Source organism: Podarcis bocagei (assembly GCF_964188305.1).
Source record: "Podarcis bocagei genome assembly, chromosome: 16".
Lineage (NCBI taxonomy): Eukaryota > Metazoa > Chordata > Lepidosauria > Squamata > Lacertidae > Podarcis > Podarcis bocagei.
The window spans coordinates 39,546,236-39,559,915 of NC_138142.1; the positions used below are offsets into that span (position 1 = coordinate 39,546,236).

At 41.9% G+C, this 13,680-nt stretch overlaps 1 protein-coding gene and 2 long non-coding RNA genes across 12 annotated transcripts in view; 2 read left to right on the forward strand and 1 right to left on the reverse strand.

Moving 5' to 3' along the window:
- Positions 1–12,784, reverse strand: part of LOC308575204 (uncharacterized protein) — an 84,295-nt gene extending 71,511 nt beyond the window's left edge. Inside the window, exons 1-7 of one of the 10 annotated variants that reach the window (XR_014002716.1) lie at positions 11,769–11,921; positions 11,267–11,381; positions 10,611–10,630; positions 8,354–8,444; positions 7,082–7,203; positions 2,283–6,090; positions 1,975–2,182 (exon numbers count right to left, since the gene is read on the reverse strand). Coding sequence is in view for 1 of the 10 variants with exons in the window: in XM_081173823.1 (XP_081029949.1) it covers positions 6,186–6,251; positions 7,082–7,203; positions 8,354–8,444; positions 9,039–9,110; positions 10,611–10,630; positions 11,267–11,381; positions 11,769–12,179 (897 nt within the window). In the remaining 9 variants the exon portion in view is untranslated. The other 9 variants (XM_081173823.1, XR_014002709.1, XR_014002717.1 and 6 more) reach the window with 9 other exon arrangements.
- LOC308575337 lies at positions 10,157–11,620 on the forward strand. Its single transcript, XR_014002784.1, has 2 exons — positions 10,157–10,279; positions 10,590–11,620. It is a non-coding gene; the product is annotated as an uncharacterized lncRNA (long non-coding RNA).
- LOC308575368 lies at positions 12,101–13,363 on the forward strand. Its single transcript, XR_014002819.1, has 2 exons — positions 12,101–12,240; positions 13,012–13,363. It is a non-coding gene; the product is annotated as an uncharacterized lncRNA (long non-coding RNA).
- The last annotated feature ends 317 nt before the right edge of the window (positions 13,364–13,680 follow it).

Sequence of the window (13,680 nt, forward strand, 5' to 3'; positions counted from 1 at the left end):
GCAAAAACGTCATTTGGCTGGCCATTTCCCTTTTTCTTGTTTCTTTTTGATGATTTAGTTCTGGTGGTAGTTTTTGTAGTTTGTTGTTCAGGTTTTGGCTTTTTACGCTGATATTTTGCTTTTATGACGTGATGTCAGAATGGGGATCATTACATATTTTAATATTGGCATGATGTTTGGATTTGTTAGCTGCCTTGAGCTCCTTTTGACTGGATACTAGGCACCGACCATAATGTAGAGATTGAATGACATATCAGATTAAACTGCCAAGCCAAGGCCTCTTAAGGATACCATAGTGCTTCATGCAAGAAAAGGCATCTTTTTGTTGGAGAGAATGTACATTTTTGAAACACTCTTTTTTACAAGGCCATCACATACCAGACAAAGTGGCAAAAGGCCCTCCAGGCTGATGGGTGAAGTGATGGCTTTCAGCCACTGGACACTGCCCCACTTATTTTCTAAGGGAGTGATTTACAGCCACTAACCTCTCAGCTGGTGAGCAGAGAGGAAGTTGGAGCAAGTCCATGTGCAACTCCCCACCCAAAAAACCCCAACAACACAAACCCTTAAGCATGTCTTACAGCTGTCCCTTGCTGAATAGTATTTTTGATTCTGCACATCTAACAATATTGAAAACATGCTATTCATTCAGGGCAGAAGAGTTTAAATGATACTGATTTCTTGGCTCCAATGCTACTACACATGTGAATGGTCTCTGTGCCACTGGACTACAAGTGTAGCCTTATGACCTTGCTTTGTTACCAAAGAGCTCTTAAGCAGCAGCTCATATCCTTGGCTCCAACTCCTGAACTATACCGGTTCTTAACTGAAGAACTGAGAAGTGCTCCAGGCTGGCTTTCAGACACAGCTGCTCAGTGCTGCAACTTCTTCTGTTATCAGTCACTGACCTTCTGAAGCTTGTCTCTTTAAGGAGGTATGGACTGTAAGCTCCTAACTCTTTCCTCTTTGACTGGAAGCCGGGATACCAACACACCATCTAGCCAGCGCCTATGAACTTTTGTTGATTTATTGTGCCAAGGGAAAGACAACAGGGCAGGGGTGATGAACTTGTGGCTTGCGGTTTGTCCAGTGTTGATTAGTGCATCTTGCACTGTTGCTCAATAATAATAATAATAATAATAATAATAATAATAATAATAATAATAAATTTTTATTTATACCCCGCCCTTCCCAGTTCAAAAACCAGGCTCAGGGCAGCTAACAACAAATATAAACACTTCAAAACACTTAATTATAAAAGCAGCATAAAATACAGTATAAAAACATGAATAACAATGAAATTCAAAAATCAAAAATCAATTAGATAATCTCCAGGGCTAGATAGCTGAATTGGTCCTACTTGGGCCAGCGAGGAGGCCAGGGGAGAATTAGCTGTGGGGTCTCAGAGCAGGTGATCTTCATAAAAGGAGAGGGGGAAGGAAGAGAAGGGAAATAAAAGTTCAGGCTGAATTCAAATTAAAGGCCAGGCGAAATAGCTCTGTCTAACAGGCCCGACGGAAAGAGGTTAAATCTTGCAGGGCCCTAGCATCACAGGACAGAGCATTCCACCAGGTCGGAACCATCACTGAAAAGGCCCTGGCCCTGGTGGATAATCTGACTTCCTTAGGACCCGGGAACTCTAAACTATGGTTATTCATATTGCGAGAAGCAAAGCTACAGGGAACCAGGCAGAGGGCCTTCTCGGTAGTGGCGCCCGCCCTGTGGAACGCCCTTCCAGCAGATGTCAAAGCGATAAACAACTACCTGACATTCAGGAGACATCTTAAGGCAGCCCTGTTCAGGGAAGTTTTTAACGGGTGATATTTTATTGTATTTTTGGTTTTTATGGAAGCCGCCCAGAGTGGCCGGGGAGGCCCAGCCAGATGGGCGGGGTATAAATAATAAATTATTATTATTATTATTATTATTATTATTATTATTATTATTATTATTATTATTATTATTATTATGGACCTTAAGGTCCTCTGCGGGGCATACCAGGAGAGGCGGTCCCATAGATATGAGGGCCCCAAGTGCAAATGGCTTTTACACTTAATCTTTGTGGCACTTGTATGGGCTGATCTGTGGAGGCCAATAGGTGCATTGTCTCGCTCAGTGGCGTGGAGGGGTCTTTGACACAGTTGGAAGAGAAACCCATTCTATGACATGTTATGTCATCTTCCTGAATTGAAGAAACACATTTAGAAAAACTTATGGACTCCCTCATAAGCCTTTGCTAACCAAGTGCCAGAGGCAGATTTAGGGCAACGTAATACCCTTACCTTTTAAGCGATGTCGCAATGGATGCCGGTGGTGCTGTGGTCTAAACCACTGAGCCTCTTGGCCTTGCCAATCAGAAGGTTGGTGGTTCGAATTCCCGTGACGGGGTGAGCTCCCGTTGCTCGGTCCCAGCAGTTCGAAAGCACGCCAAAAAGTGCAAGTAGATAAATAGGTACCGCTATTTCCATGGTCAATGGCATTTCCATGTGCTGCTCTGGTTTTGGTGTTCTGTTGCGCCAGAAGCGACTTAAGTCATGCTGGCCACATGAGCCAGAAAAACTGTCTACGGGCAAACACTGGTTCCCTTGGCCTGTAAAGCAAGATGAGCGCCGCAACCCCAGAGTTGTCTGTGACTGGACTTAACTGTCAGTGGCCCTTTACCTTTACATTTAAGCGATGTCACAGTACTGGGTGAGCAGCTGAGGAGGGCGCTTCTCACCTGGCTTAAGCTAGTGCCAAGAGGGCTTGAGGAGGGGGTCAAATGCTGGCCTTGTACAGGGCAGTATATTACCAAGGTCTGCTCCTGCTGGCACCCTTCAGATGTTGCTGGCCTCCAACTCCCATGAGCCCTAGGCAGCATGGCAATGTCTGCTCTAGGACCTAGAGTCTATAGGCAATAGAAGCCACTATTCTATTCCCAGGAAAGGCAGCTCTCATATTTTTATAAAAATGGAATTTTAGAAGAAATAAGCACGATAGTATTGTAAATGAAAAACCTGATGTTCCGCATATGGAAATAGGGACATCCTTGTGACATCATGGTTTTCATACCAAAGATCCCTTCCTAAGTCTCTTTCTTGTTGAAGGCTTTTCACTGACCGACATATATTGTGTTCATTTACTTGTGTTATGGGGAGAGGAAGAATCCACAAGCTTTACCTTGGGCTTCCTGCCCCCCACCATTTCAACTGTAGCATGCTGCCCCACTATAGTCCTTTAAAACAGTAGCTCAGGAAGCATCGTAAAAAGTAAAGGGATCAAGGACACCCCGGCCCTGAGCCCTCAGTACTGTTTGAACTTCCCTGGAGAAGCAGCTGAAAACAGGAAGCATGGCAGTGCTAGCGAATCACATTCATAATATTTTAACAAGGTGTCCGTATCAGGCAAAAAAACAGGGACAAAATAACGTCACGCAGGGCAAGGCATATGGTAGTATAACTATGTAACTGAAATGCATCCAGTGGAAACTGACCGCCATTTGGCTTTTGAGCCTCAGATATCATTACTGACAGAGACAGTTGGGAATTTGCTTTCATTACTCTTTGAGCCTGCCCTTGACATTAATTAAAATAGTTTCACTAGGAACACTCTACTGCCTTTTTCCACAACTGCTACTATCTCAGTTAAGATGCACTTTCCATATAAAAACTGGTCACTATTTGGACCATCTGCCTTCTGAACTGTATCTCAAACACTCCTCATTGCTGTAACTTCTGTGCTTTTACTGCCCTCTACTGCTGGTTTCATAACCACTTATTTATCTTCAAAATATACTAGATTTCTAAAAAGGGGTTGCCATGAAGAAGTCCATAATGTAAATAGCTGTGGCTAAAGAAATATATACAGATGATAAAGGACTTTGAATAAACATTCAGATGTTTATCATCTCTTACTTAATACGTTATAGTAACACTTCAGGAGTCAAAGTGGGTTCTGCAGATCAGAGACATGCAACTTCTCCTCAAGCACTTTGAAGAGTTTACATGCAAAGTACGAAAGAGGAATTATTCTTTCATCATTCAGGCTGAAGGCTCATTTTCCTCCCCCAAACCCGTTTCATGTAGAAACACAAGTGTGACAAAAAAAATTCCCAAACCATAGTTGACACCATAAGATGTAAAGCCAGTACTTTTAAAAGTACTATATGAAATTATGAAAGCATATTTAAGGACAAGTAAGAGCCTTTAAAAAACAAACTGTTGTGAATTTCCTCTGAAACTGAAATTGGCCTAGCTGGAATGAGACTTTGCCTTGTTTCATATTAATGGTGATTACACCCACCCACTTTCTTGTAGTATCCCTGAGTTCCAAGTGATTTGGTGCATTTGAAGTCAGGAATGTTAGCGTGGTTGATGATTCCAGCTGCACAAATAAAAGGTGGGGGACACCTAGCTTGCCAATAGTACAAGCTGAACATGAGTCAACAGTGTGATATAGAAGCAAAAAAAACAAAAAACAAAAAAAACAATACTTATGCAATTCTGGGCTTTAACAAATGTCTAGTGTCCTGATCAAGTTCTGAGCACCACAATTTAAGAAGGATGTTGACAAGCTCAAATGTGTGCAGAGGAGGGTGAGCAAGATGATCAAGGGTGTGTAAACTAAGCCTTATGAGGAATGGTTGAAGGAGCTGGTATGTTTAGCCTGGAAAAGAGGAGACTGAGAGGAGATATGATAGCCATCTTCAAATATCTAAAGGGCTACCACATTGAAGATAGAGTAAGCTTGTTTTCTCCCACTTTAAAGGGTAGGATCCAAGTTACATAAAGGAGATTCCAACTAAACATCAGGAAAAACTTTCTGGGTAAGAGCTGTTTGACAGTGGAACAGGAGGTTGTGGACTCCTTGGATGTTTTTAAGCAGAGACTGGATGGCCATCTGTCATGGATGATCTAGTTGAGATTTCTGCATTGCAGATTTGGACTAGATGACCCCTGGGGTATCTTCCACCTCTACAATTTTATTATTCCTTCTCCTATGACTACTGTCATGGTGCATCTTTCTTACAAGGTGCATTTTCCAAAGTAATGTCATTTATTAGGAATTATTTTAGTATTTTTTCAGTCGTTTATCCAAAAACTTTTTCTAATATGAGCTATAAACCAACATTAAGATTTAAAGACTAATTAAGCCAAAATAAAATTACTGAACGTATTATAATTTTTATGTAACAAAATAGCGACATGTTTTTAAATTCAGCAATATTAGAGCTCTCTACTTTTGCGAGCCAGAAACTGTGGTTGAATAAACAATGTTATTTAGTGATTGTAGTAGTATTTGCTGCTCCAACAGCTTAATAAATAACTTTAATTCATCTAGAAGTTCATGCATGTAGGTGAGTTTTTCATCTTTTGACATGTTATTGGATGGGTCTGACAGACGGTCTACCATGTTAGATAATTTCTCTTGAGATTTTAAGGTTTTCAGTTTAAGACTTACATTTCTGACCGACTGTGTTTCTCTGGCTTCTCTTTTCTTTGGAACTGCTCCCATTTCTCCCTCTCTTATTTTCTGTTCCTTTGTGTTGATCAAAAATGTATCCTCAAAACTACCTTCTTTTTTATGAAAACTGGAAACGTTTCTCTTCATTCTTCTTGATAATGTACTCTGGGAGCTATCTGGGGTAAAATAAGAAGACAAACTGTAGGAAGAACTATAGCTATCAAAGGGTTTTGAAGAAACCAAGTGTGGCTTCCCTGGGTATGTTGATCTTCTTCTTCTTGTTCTTCTTCCGTTTAGTCCTAAGTGTTGTCCTTCCTTGACATTATAAGTGATGACTTCATTGGCTTTTCTTCTTTTACGTTCATTGGAATGTGTGGAAGTTGCCTGTGATTTAGATTCCTTCTCACCAACATAGGTACTTCTTACACATCTAAGAATTTCTTTCTGGTCTATGGCTTTCTGAATTTTGTCTTCGCTATTCTGTATGTTTCTGATCCTACATTCTTGCCTTTTGAACCTTCTGGGAATCCAGTCCTGTCTGTCTGCAAACCTTGGTTTTGTACTTCTTTCCAAATGCTTTCTAAATCTTCCCCTTCTTTTACTGGAAGGTTTTTCCCCCCTTTTGTTATGTGTCCAACGCTTCTTCCTCTGCAAAATGCCAACCATGACTTGAGTAAAACATCCATAAATGCTTAAGTTTGAAAGATTGTATAAGAATAGCTCAGACACATACTCTGCACCTCCTAGGCCACTATGCTTGTTAGATCATTGGAAAGATAGAAACTGAGACCCCTGTCTCCTATTTCTCCCTGTGGGAAAATATGGAACAAAGCCTTAGTCAGGCTCTAGGGTCTCTAGTACTCCTTCTCACATAGGGGCAGAGCTTGAAGCTCAACAGGGGAAATGGCATATAAAAGAGCCCAATCAATCCCAGTTCTGTATGTGATCATTTCTCCTCATTTTGGCCTGCCCACATGTGATTTTATTTAGTTGTCAATCCCTGTATTTTATTAGACTGGAGTAGTTCATACCAGCAGGCCTCCCTTTTGTGTTTCTCCTTGCCTTCTAATTGGTCGATTCTCTTATGCCAATTAACTACTAACAGGGCATGTTCACAGATGGTGGCATACAACTTGAAAATAAAATTCCCCACCCAGTAAGTGTGCAAAAGCAGTTAGGCAATGGTAAATTCTCAATGCACATTTCTGCAGTTTTTTTGTTTTGTTCAAATCTGAGGGATCCAAAGAAGTGTGTGTGTGTGTGTGTGTGTGTGTGTGTGTGTGTTGCAAGGCCATGCTTCTCTATCCAGAAGCACACCACAAACAGTGACGAGCATGGCCAGAAAAGAAACAAAAGAACCGAGGAAGTCACAGGTGTTGAAACGGGTGTGGCAGAAAGTGACTGACCCACTCACCCACCAAAACTGTCTGCCGCCCCTAGTGGAGTAGTTTGAAGCCCAATTTCCTGCAGTTTATTGTATTATCCCTGAATTGGGTAAACTCGAATTTACAGGAGACAGCGATGAGACTGGTGTTTGAGGGTAACATCATGTGTACTACACAAATTAAATGAGAACACAAAACAGCTATAAACACGTAGTAAGCTCCAATGTGAACAAGCTCTTTATATCATGATTTACCTGCCATATTAACTGCTTCCAAAGCACTGGTTTGCTGGGCTGCAAATCGCTAAGAATTTTTGACACCACTTCATTTGATTCTTGAACAGCCTGGGGGGTATATGATCCAAATGGTGCCTCTACTGAAAGAAATTAATGTGAACAAAAGCCTGTTTCTAAGGACATATTACTCTGAATCCTACTTTAAAAGCAACTGAATGAAAGCAGCAATGGCTTAAAGCAGTGGTTCCTGAACTCTTTTCTCCACGGACTACCTGAAAATTGCTGAGGGTCCTGGTGGACCACTTAATGATTTTTCTGCCTGTTGTAGGAAATGTAATGTGTTTTGCTCAGTGCTATATGATTTTTAATTGTATTTTTATTGCTTTGTAATACAAGAAACAAAATATACAATAAATATACAATTAAAAATCAGTATTAATATTCATTATACAAGCAGAAGACTACCTGAATGAAGCTCACAGACCCGTTTTGGAACCCCTGGCTTAAAAGTGTAATGGAACATTTTGGTAAAAGCAAACTTCTCCCATGATAACGAGATGTTTATCATGCACCTTTTAATATAATAGAAGTCCAACAAAGCTCAATGGGGTTACTTACTCTTTTGTAACCTTGTAACCTTTATATTATTTGTGTGGACGCTGCATGCCAATGAATGTTCTAGCCTGGAGTACCATAATCCCTCTTGGAACACAGCTCTTCCTCCGAAACCTTCATTCTCTGTTCCTGCTACCCACATATGCCCAGTTTCTTGCCAAACATGTCATTTAAGGTACCCCTCTCCTGATATTCCTCCTCTGGTGGTGTTGTACCAGCTTCTTCTAATCTACCTCATCACTATCACCTGCTCCAGAAACACTACATTTCATGTGGACTAGGGACAGTGGAGATTCTCTTCACTTGCAACTTTGTTTCATTATCACACAAAAAGGTTTTCTGTCTCTGCAGGAATACAACTGCAATACTAAAGCTATACTCAAGAAATATAATTTCTTAGATATCCCTGCAGTCAATACATTCGGTAAGTATTAGTGAAGACACTGGTTCAGCAATGTTAGGTTCAGCAATGTCTCAATTACCATAGGGACTAGCAAGTTCCTTAAAAAAATTCCCAAGGCTTCTAACAAATACCTTGTTCACGTGTGTTATGTTTTCAGCCAGATCCAACATAAATATATACCTGGAAGTCTACATACATATATTCAGCATATTACTGTTATTTGGGAAATGCTGACCAATAATTTATAAGCACATCTGTGGTGGTGATAATACCTGATTCCTTTTGGATGATGATAATATCAGGTTGAGCTTCTTGTGCCTTCATGGATTCGCTGGTAAACTTATCCATTTGTTTAACTCTAGCCTTAAACAAGCAAACAAAGCACCACAATAAAAGGGACTTGTAAAATACAGTGTTTACATTGCTAAAAACTTTTGACAGTATATGTTTGCTGGCTCATAAATGCTAAATGCTTTCTTAAATTCAGAGATCTGTGTACATTACTGACCAAGGCTGATACAAAATAAAATTCACAACTTTTTTTATCATAAGAAACTTCATAATTACTTAAAACATCAGGTCACCATGATGTCTTGGCAAATTTCAACATGGACATATTTACTTACGGTCCAGTTGTAAGGTTGGTGGGGTGATAACATGTAGGACAGAATGAACCAATAGGTACACCAATGCAAGGTCATAATACTTGTTGCTAGGCCAGTATCTCGTAAAAGATGTGATCTCAGGCATCAGAGGCACTGCTCCAAACAATTGGAATAGGACTGTTACAACCTCTTGTAGCTGTTTAATTTGCTGAAAATGATTTTCACAGATGTATTCTCCGCTTTCCTAACAGTTCAAAGCAGCTGATAACCATAGAGAAATGCCATCCATAAAGCCAATTAACAAAAAAAGAAATAAAGACATTTTAAGGAGGGTACTGCCTATTATCTTAACTTTAGTTGATAACCAAAGTGTCAAGATCTTCTCATACAGCTGGCAGAGGTGCACTAGATAATCCTTGATCTTCTGAGGGAGCAGCAATAAATAACAACAACAACATTCCCTGCACATCTGGCTGGGTTTCCCCAACCACTCTGGGCGGCTCCCAACATTATATTAAAAAAAGATAAAACATCAAACATTAATTTATTATTTACACCCCGCCCATCTAGCTGGGTTTTCCTGGTCACTCTGGGCGGCTCCCAGCACATATAAAAAAATAATAAAAAGTCAAGCATTAAAAACTTCCGTGTCTTCTAAAACTCAGATAGTTGTTTATCCCCTTGACATCTGATGGGAGGGCATTCCACAGGGCGGGCGCCACCACTGAGAAGGCCCTCTGCCTTGTTCACTGCAACCTCACTTCTTGCAGTGAGGGACCTGCCAGAAGGCCCTTGGAGCTGGACCTCAGTGTCTGGGCTGAATGATGGGGGTGGAGACGCTCCTTCAGGTATACTGGGCTGAGGCTCTTTAGGGCTCAGAACCAACACTCTGAACTGTGCTCAGAAACGTACTGGGAGCCAATGTAGGTCTTTCAGGACTGATGTTATATGGCAGTGGTGTCCAAACTTTTTCAAAGAGGGCCAGATTTGATGATGTGAAGGGCCATGGGGCCAACCGAAGGGTCAACCAAAGTTGCTGACCTGGATTGAAGTTCTTGAGCTTTTTAATAATAATAATAATAATAATAATAATAATAATAATAATAATAATAATAATAATAATAATAAATTATTTATATCCCGCCCTCCCCAGCCGAAGCCGGGCTCAGAGCAGCTAACAACAGTAAAATAATACATACATTTATGATTCTACCCTAAAGTTCTTGAGCTTTTTTTTAGGACTGAAGTTATCGATCTTCTTTTAGGGTTGGAGTTGCAGAGCTTCTTTTAGAATTGAAGTTGTTGAGGTTTTTTTAGGATTTTACCCCAGGAAATAAACTGCCACAGGGGCCAGATTAAACCGACCGGCGGGCTGGATTAGGCCCCTGAAACAGACTTTGGACATGCCTGCTATATGGTCTTGGTGGCCACTCCCAAATGACTCATCTTGAACACCCAGAAGGATAGTAACTGAAATGGCCTCAAACAAGAGGATGTACAAAGCCAGCCCACCTGGCTTCCCGTCTTCTCGCCTCGGGTGGCAAAATGGCACATGATGCCATCCCTGAGGATGAGGGAAGTTCAGCAAGCCAGGTAGCGGGTCCAGGATGCCAAGATGAATTTGGGCCCCAACCAGCAGCCCTGAAAATAATGCATCATGGAGGCCAAAGAGCCTTTCAGATTTCTAATGCCAGGCTTGTTGGACAACCTAGCTTTTTGGGGTGGATTTGTCTCCAAAAGATCTGAAGTTAACTCCTGCAAATTACATCTTGCCTAGCTTGGCTCCTCTGGCATTCTGGATCCCTCCCACGTTGAATATGGAGCGCTCCTAATTTTTATTTCTCCAATCTCACCCCCCGCTCACATAAAAAATAAACAACTCCTTTAACTTGTTGCTTTCTAGGAACAGGAAAGAGGTTTTTACCTGGTATCTTACCGAGTTACCTAAGGAAAGGAAAAACGGGGAGAGTTGCACGATTTAACAAGGCAATGGCAAGAAAGATGACTTTACACACTTCTTCATACAGAATCGATTAAAGAATCAAAGCAGAATCATCATCCTTTTAAGAAGGGTTGACATGAAATAGCTGAAAGTTGAACAGTTGACATTTTGATTTTATTACAGGTATGCCAACTTTAAACAGTTGCTCTGAGAATGTACCATTTAGTCTTCAAATCTTTTAATATATCTTGCTATTTTCATTCTGCGCTCTCACAGATTATTATTTTTTTTGCAAATTAGGGGCATGATCCAACGTTAAGCACAAATTGCAGAGCAATTTGATGTATATAACTCAGAATGTCAATGGAACTTAACTCAGTCACAAACATGTTTAGGGTTCCAAGCTTAATTTAAATATATTGAGAATGTGGGTTTTTTGAAATAATGGTGTTTGGGCTGGTTAGTCGACACATAATTTTCACTTTCACAGCGAGAAACAGCGATTTATTCACAGCTGGGTGACTCATGACTAAATTGCATCACTTGGCAACACTTGTGGTTAGATACTTTTCAGGTTATTTATTCCCCTTAATGAACTATTTCTACCTCTAAAGATACTTGCCTGCACAAAACCTTACCTGAAATGTGGTAAAAAGGAGAAATTAACATAAAAAAGACAAAGACAAACGTCTCCCTAGTGGCCATAATCCTCAAAACAGCAGGTGAGAAGAACGAGAGAGGAATAGTAGGAACCTTTAAAAGGCACAGGTAAAAAATGGAAGGTTAACATTTTAATGAGGGATCCAAATTCCTTAGAAATGTGTATTTCCTTATATTGATCTATTTTTTTAAAAAAGCAAAAATTAAAACGTGTGTAAGGATTAGTTTTAAGCCCCAATCAAAAAGGGAGTTATTTTCAGTCAGGATGGAAGGCTCGCCTATTCAGTGGTCTGGGCTAAAAGCTCATTTTTATGTAGCAGTACTTAGGGGGGGGAACACGCAGTAGTAATAAATAGGCGGTGCTTTGCTTGTTTAAAGAAGTGTCTAACGCCCCTTCTGCCATCCGTTAAGCGCAATTGCTTCAAGAGGCTGGCAGGCGAGGGGACAATTCTGAGGTAAAAACACAAAACCCGAGCGCACCTGAGGTAACGACGGTTGGAAATGCGCGGGAAAAGCTAGCTCTCCCTCGCGCGCCACTTCAAAGCCTCCAACGCCTCTTTCCTCCCCCGCCAACAGCCAGCTGCGTCGCTCGAGGCTCGGATTGGACAGGGGGCGGGAGCGAAAGGGAGACTGCGACAAGCGCCAGCCAATCCCCGGCGACGCACGACCCCTGCGGTAGCTCCGAGGGAAACCCCGAGCGAGAAGCGGCGTTTGTCTGTGTTCGCCGCTGTCTTCTTCCCGCCTTCTCTGAGGGAGTCTTGGCCACGGAGCTTCCGGTTTCCTCTGCCATTTTGAAATGCCCCATTCCCAGGGCGGAAGTGGAGGCTGCCCGTAGAAATGAGTGGGGGGAATGAAACTCTCCTCGCGTTTTGTATGCAATTCTCTTTCCATTGAGAGTTTTTCAATGCAGTATTATAAAAATAGATTGCAATCCATTATCTTTCCGTTCCAGGTTGGTTGTGCTTGGATGGCAGACAACTTTGCAGTGTAGTTCACTAAATCTGAGAGTGGTTTCGACAGCCCTGCAATGACTCTTAATGGCCCCAAATATTTCCTCTGCAGAAGAAAATACCTTGGGGGAAATCTCTCCCAGTAGTTCTTTTCACTCCAGTCAAAATAACCACACGTTGTGTATGATTAGGGGAGCTGACAATAATTCCAGAAACTAGAGTATTTGCCATTGCAAAATAATGACCTGCACTGGCCAAAGTGAAGTGATCTGCAAACCTTTTTAGATATCTTGACAGGAGGCAAGCTACACTCTCAATTTTTTTCTTGTAGACTGCCTTTTTCTGTGATCCTTGCATGTGGTCTTTTCTATAGTCTTCTCAGTACATCACCACACCCTTTATATTTCTTTATTTCCCAGTGGCCATTTCTGAGGCGGTATATAGACAAATTAGGGCTACCGGTTAAGGGGTTTGGAAAGCCAGCCCTGTGAGGAAAAGTTGAAGGAACTGGGCTATGTATTAGACCATGGGTAGGTAAACTATGGCCTGGGGGCCGGATCCGGCCCAAACGCCTTCTCAATCCGGCCCGTGGACGGTCCAGGAATCAGCAGGTTTTTACACAATTAGAATGTGTACTTTTATTTAAGAGGCACCTCTGGGTTATTTGTGGGGCCTGTCTGGTGTTTTTACAGGAGTAGAATGTGTGTTTTTATTTAAAATGCATCTCTGGGTTATTTGTGGGGCATAGGAATTATTATTTTTTCAAAATATAGTCCGGCCCCCCACAAGGTCTGAGGGAGAGTGGACCGACCCCCTGCTGGAAAAGTCTGCTGACCCCTGGGTTAGACTGAAGGTAAGTAGGATTGGGCTCTTCAAAGACCGGAACGGTGCTCACCACATTCAGAAGAGGGCAAAATCAAGTAGGCTTAGTATATGCAAAGGTTGATTTGGGCTAAATATAAGGAATCTTGACTACTGCAATAGCAGGTTGGCAATAGGGCAAACTAGTCAAAGCAGTGGTGGGATCTCTTGCACTCCAGCTCTCCAAATTTATAGGAAGCTGCCTTGCACTGAGTCCATCTGGTATTGCCTGCACTAATTGGCAGCATATTCCATGTTCTCTGATAACCAATCTTTTCCCCAGCCCTACCTTCACGGCCTAGGACCCTTGTACCTATGGGACCGCCTCTCCCGGTATGCCCCATGGAGAGCCTCAAGGTCCATAAATAGCAATACCCTAGTGGTTCCGGGCCCTAAGGAAGTTGGATTGCCTTCAACCAGAGCCAGGGCCTTCTCAGCACTGGCTCCGGCCTGGTGGAACGCTCTGCCTCATGAGACCAGGGCCCTGCAGGATCTGATTTCTTTCCGCAGGGCCTGTAAGACAGAGTTGTTCCGCCTGGCCTTTGGCTTGGAGCCAATCTGATTCTGGGGAAACTCAGGCA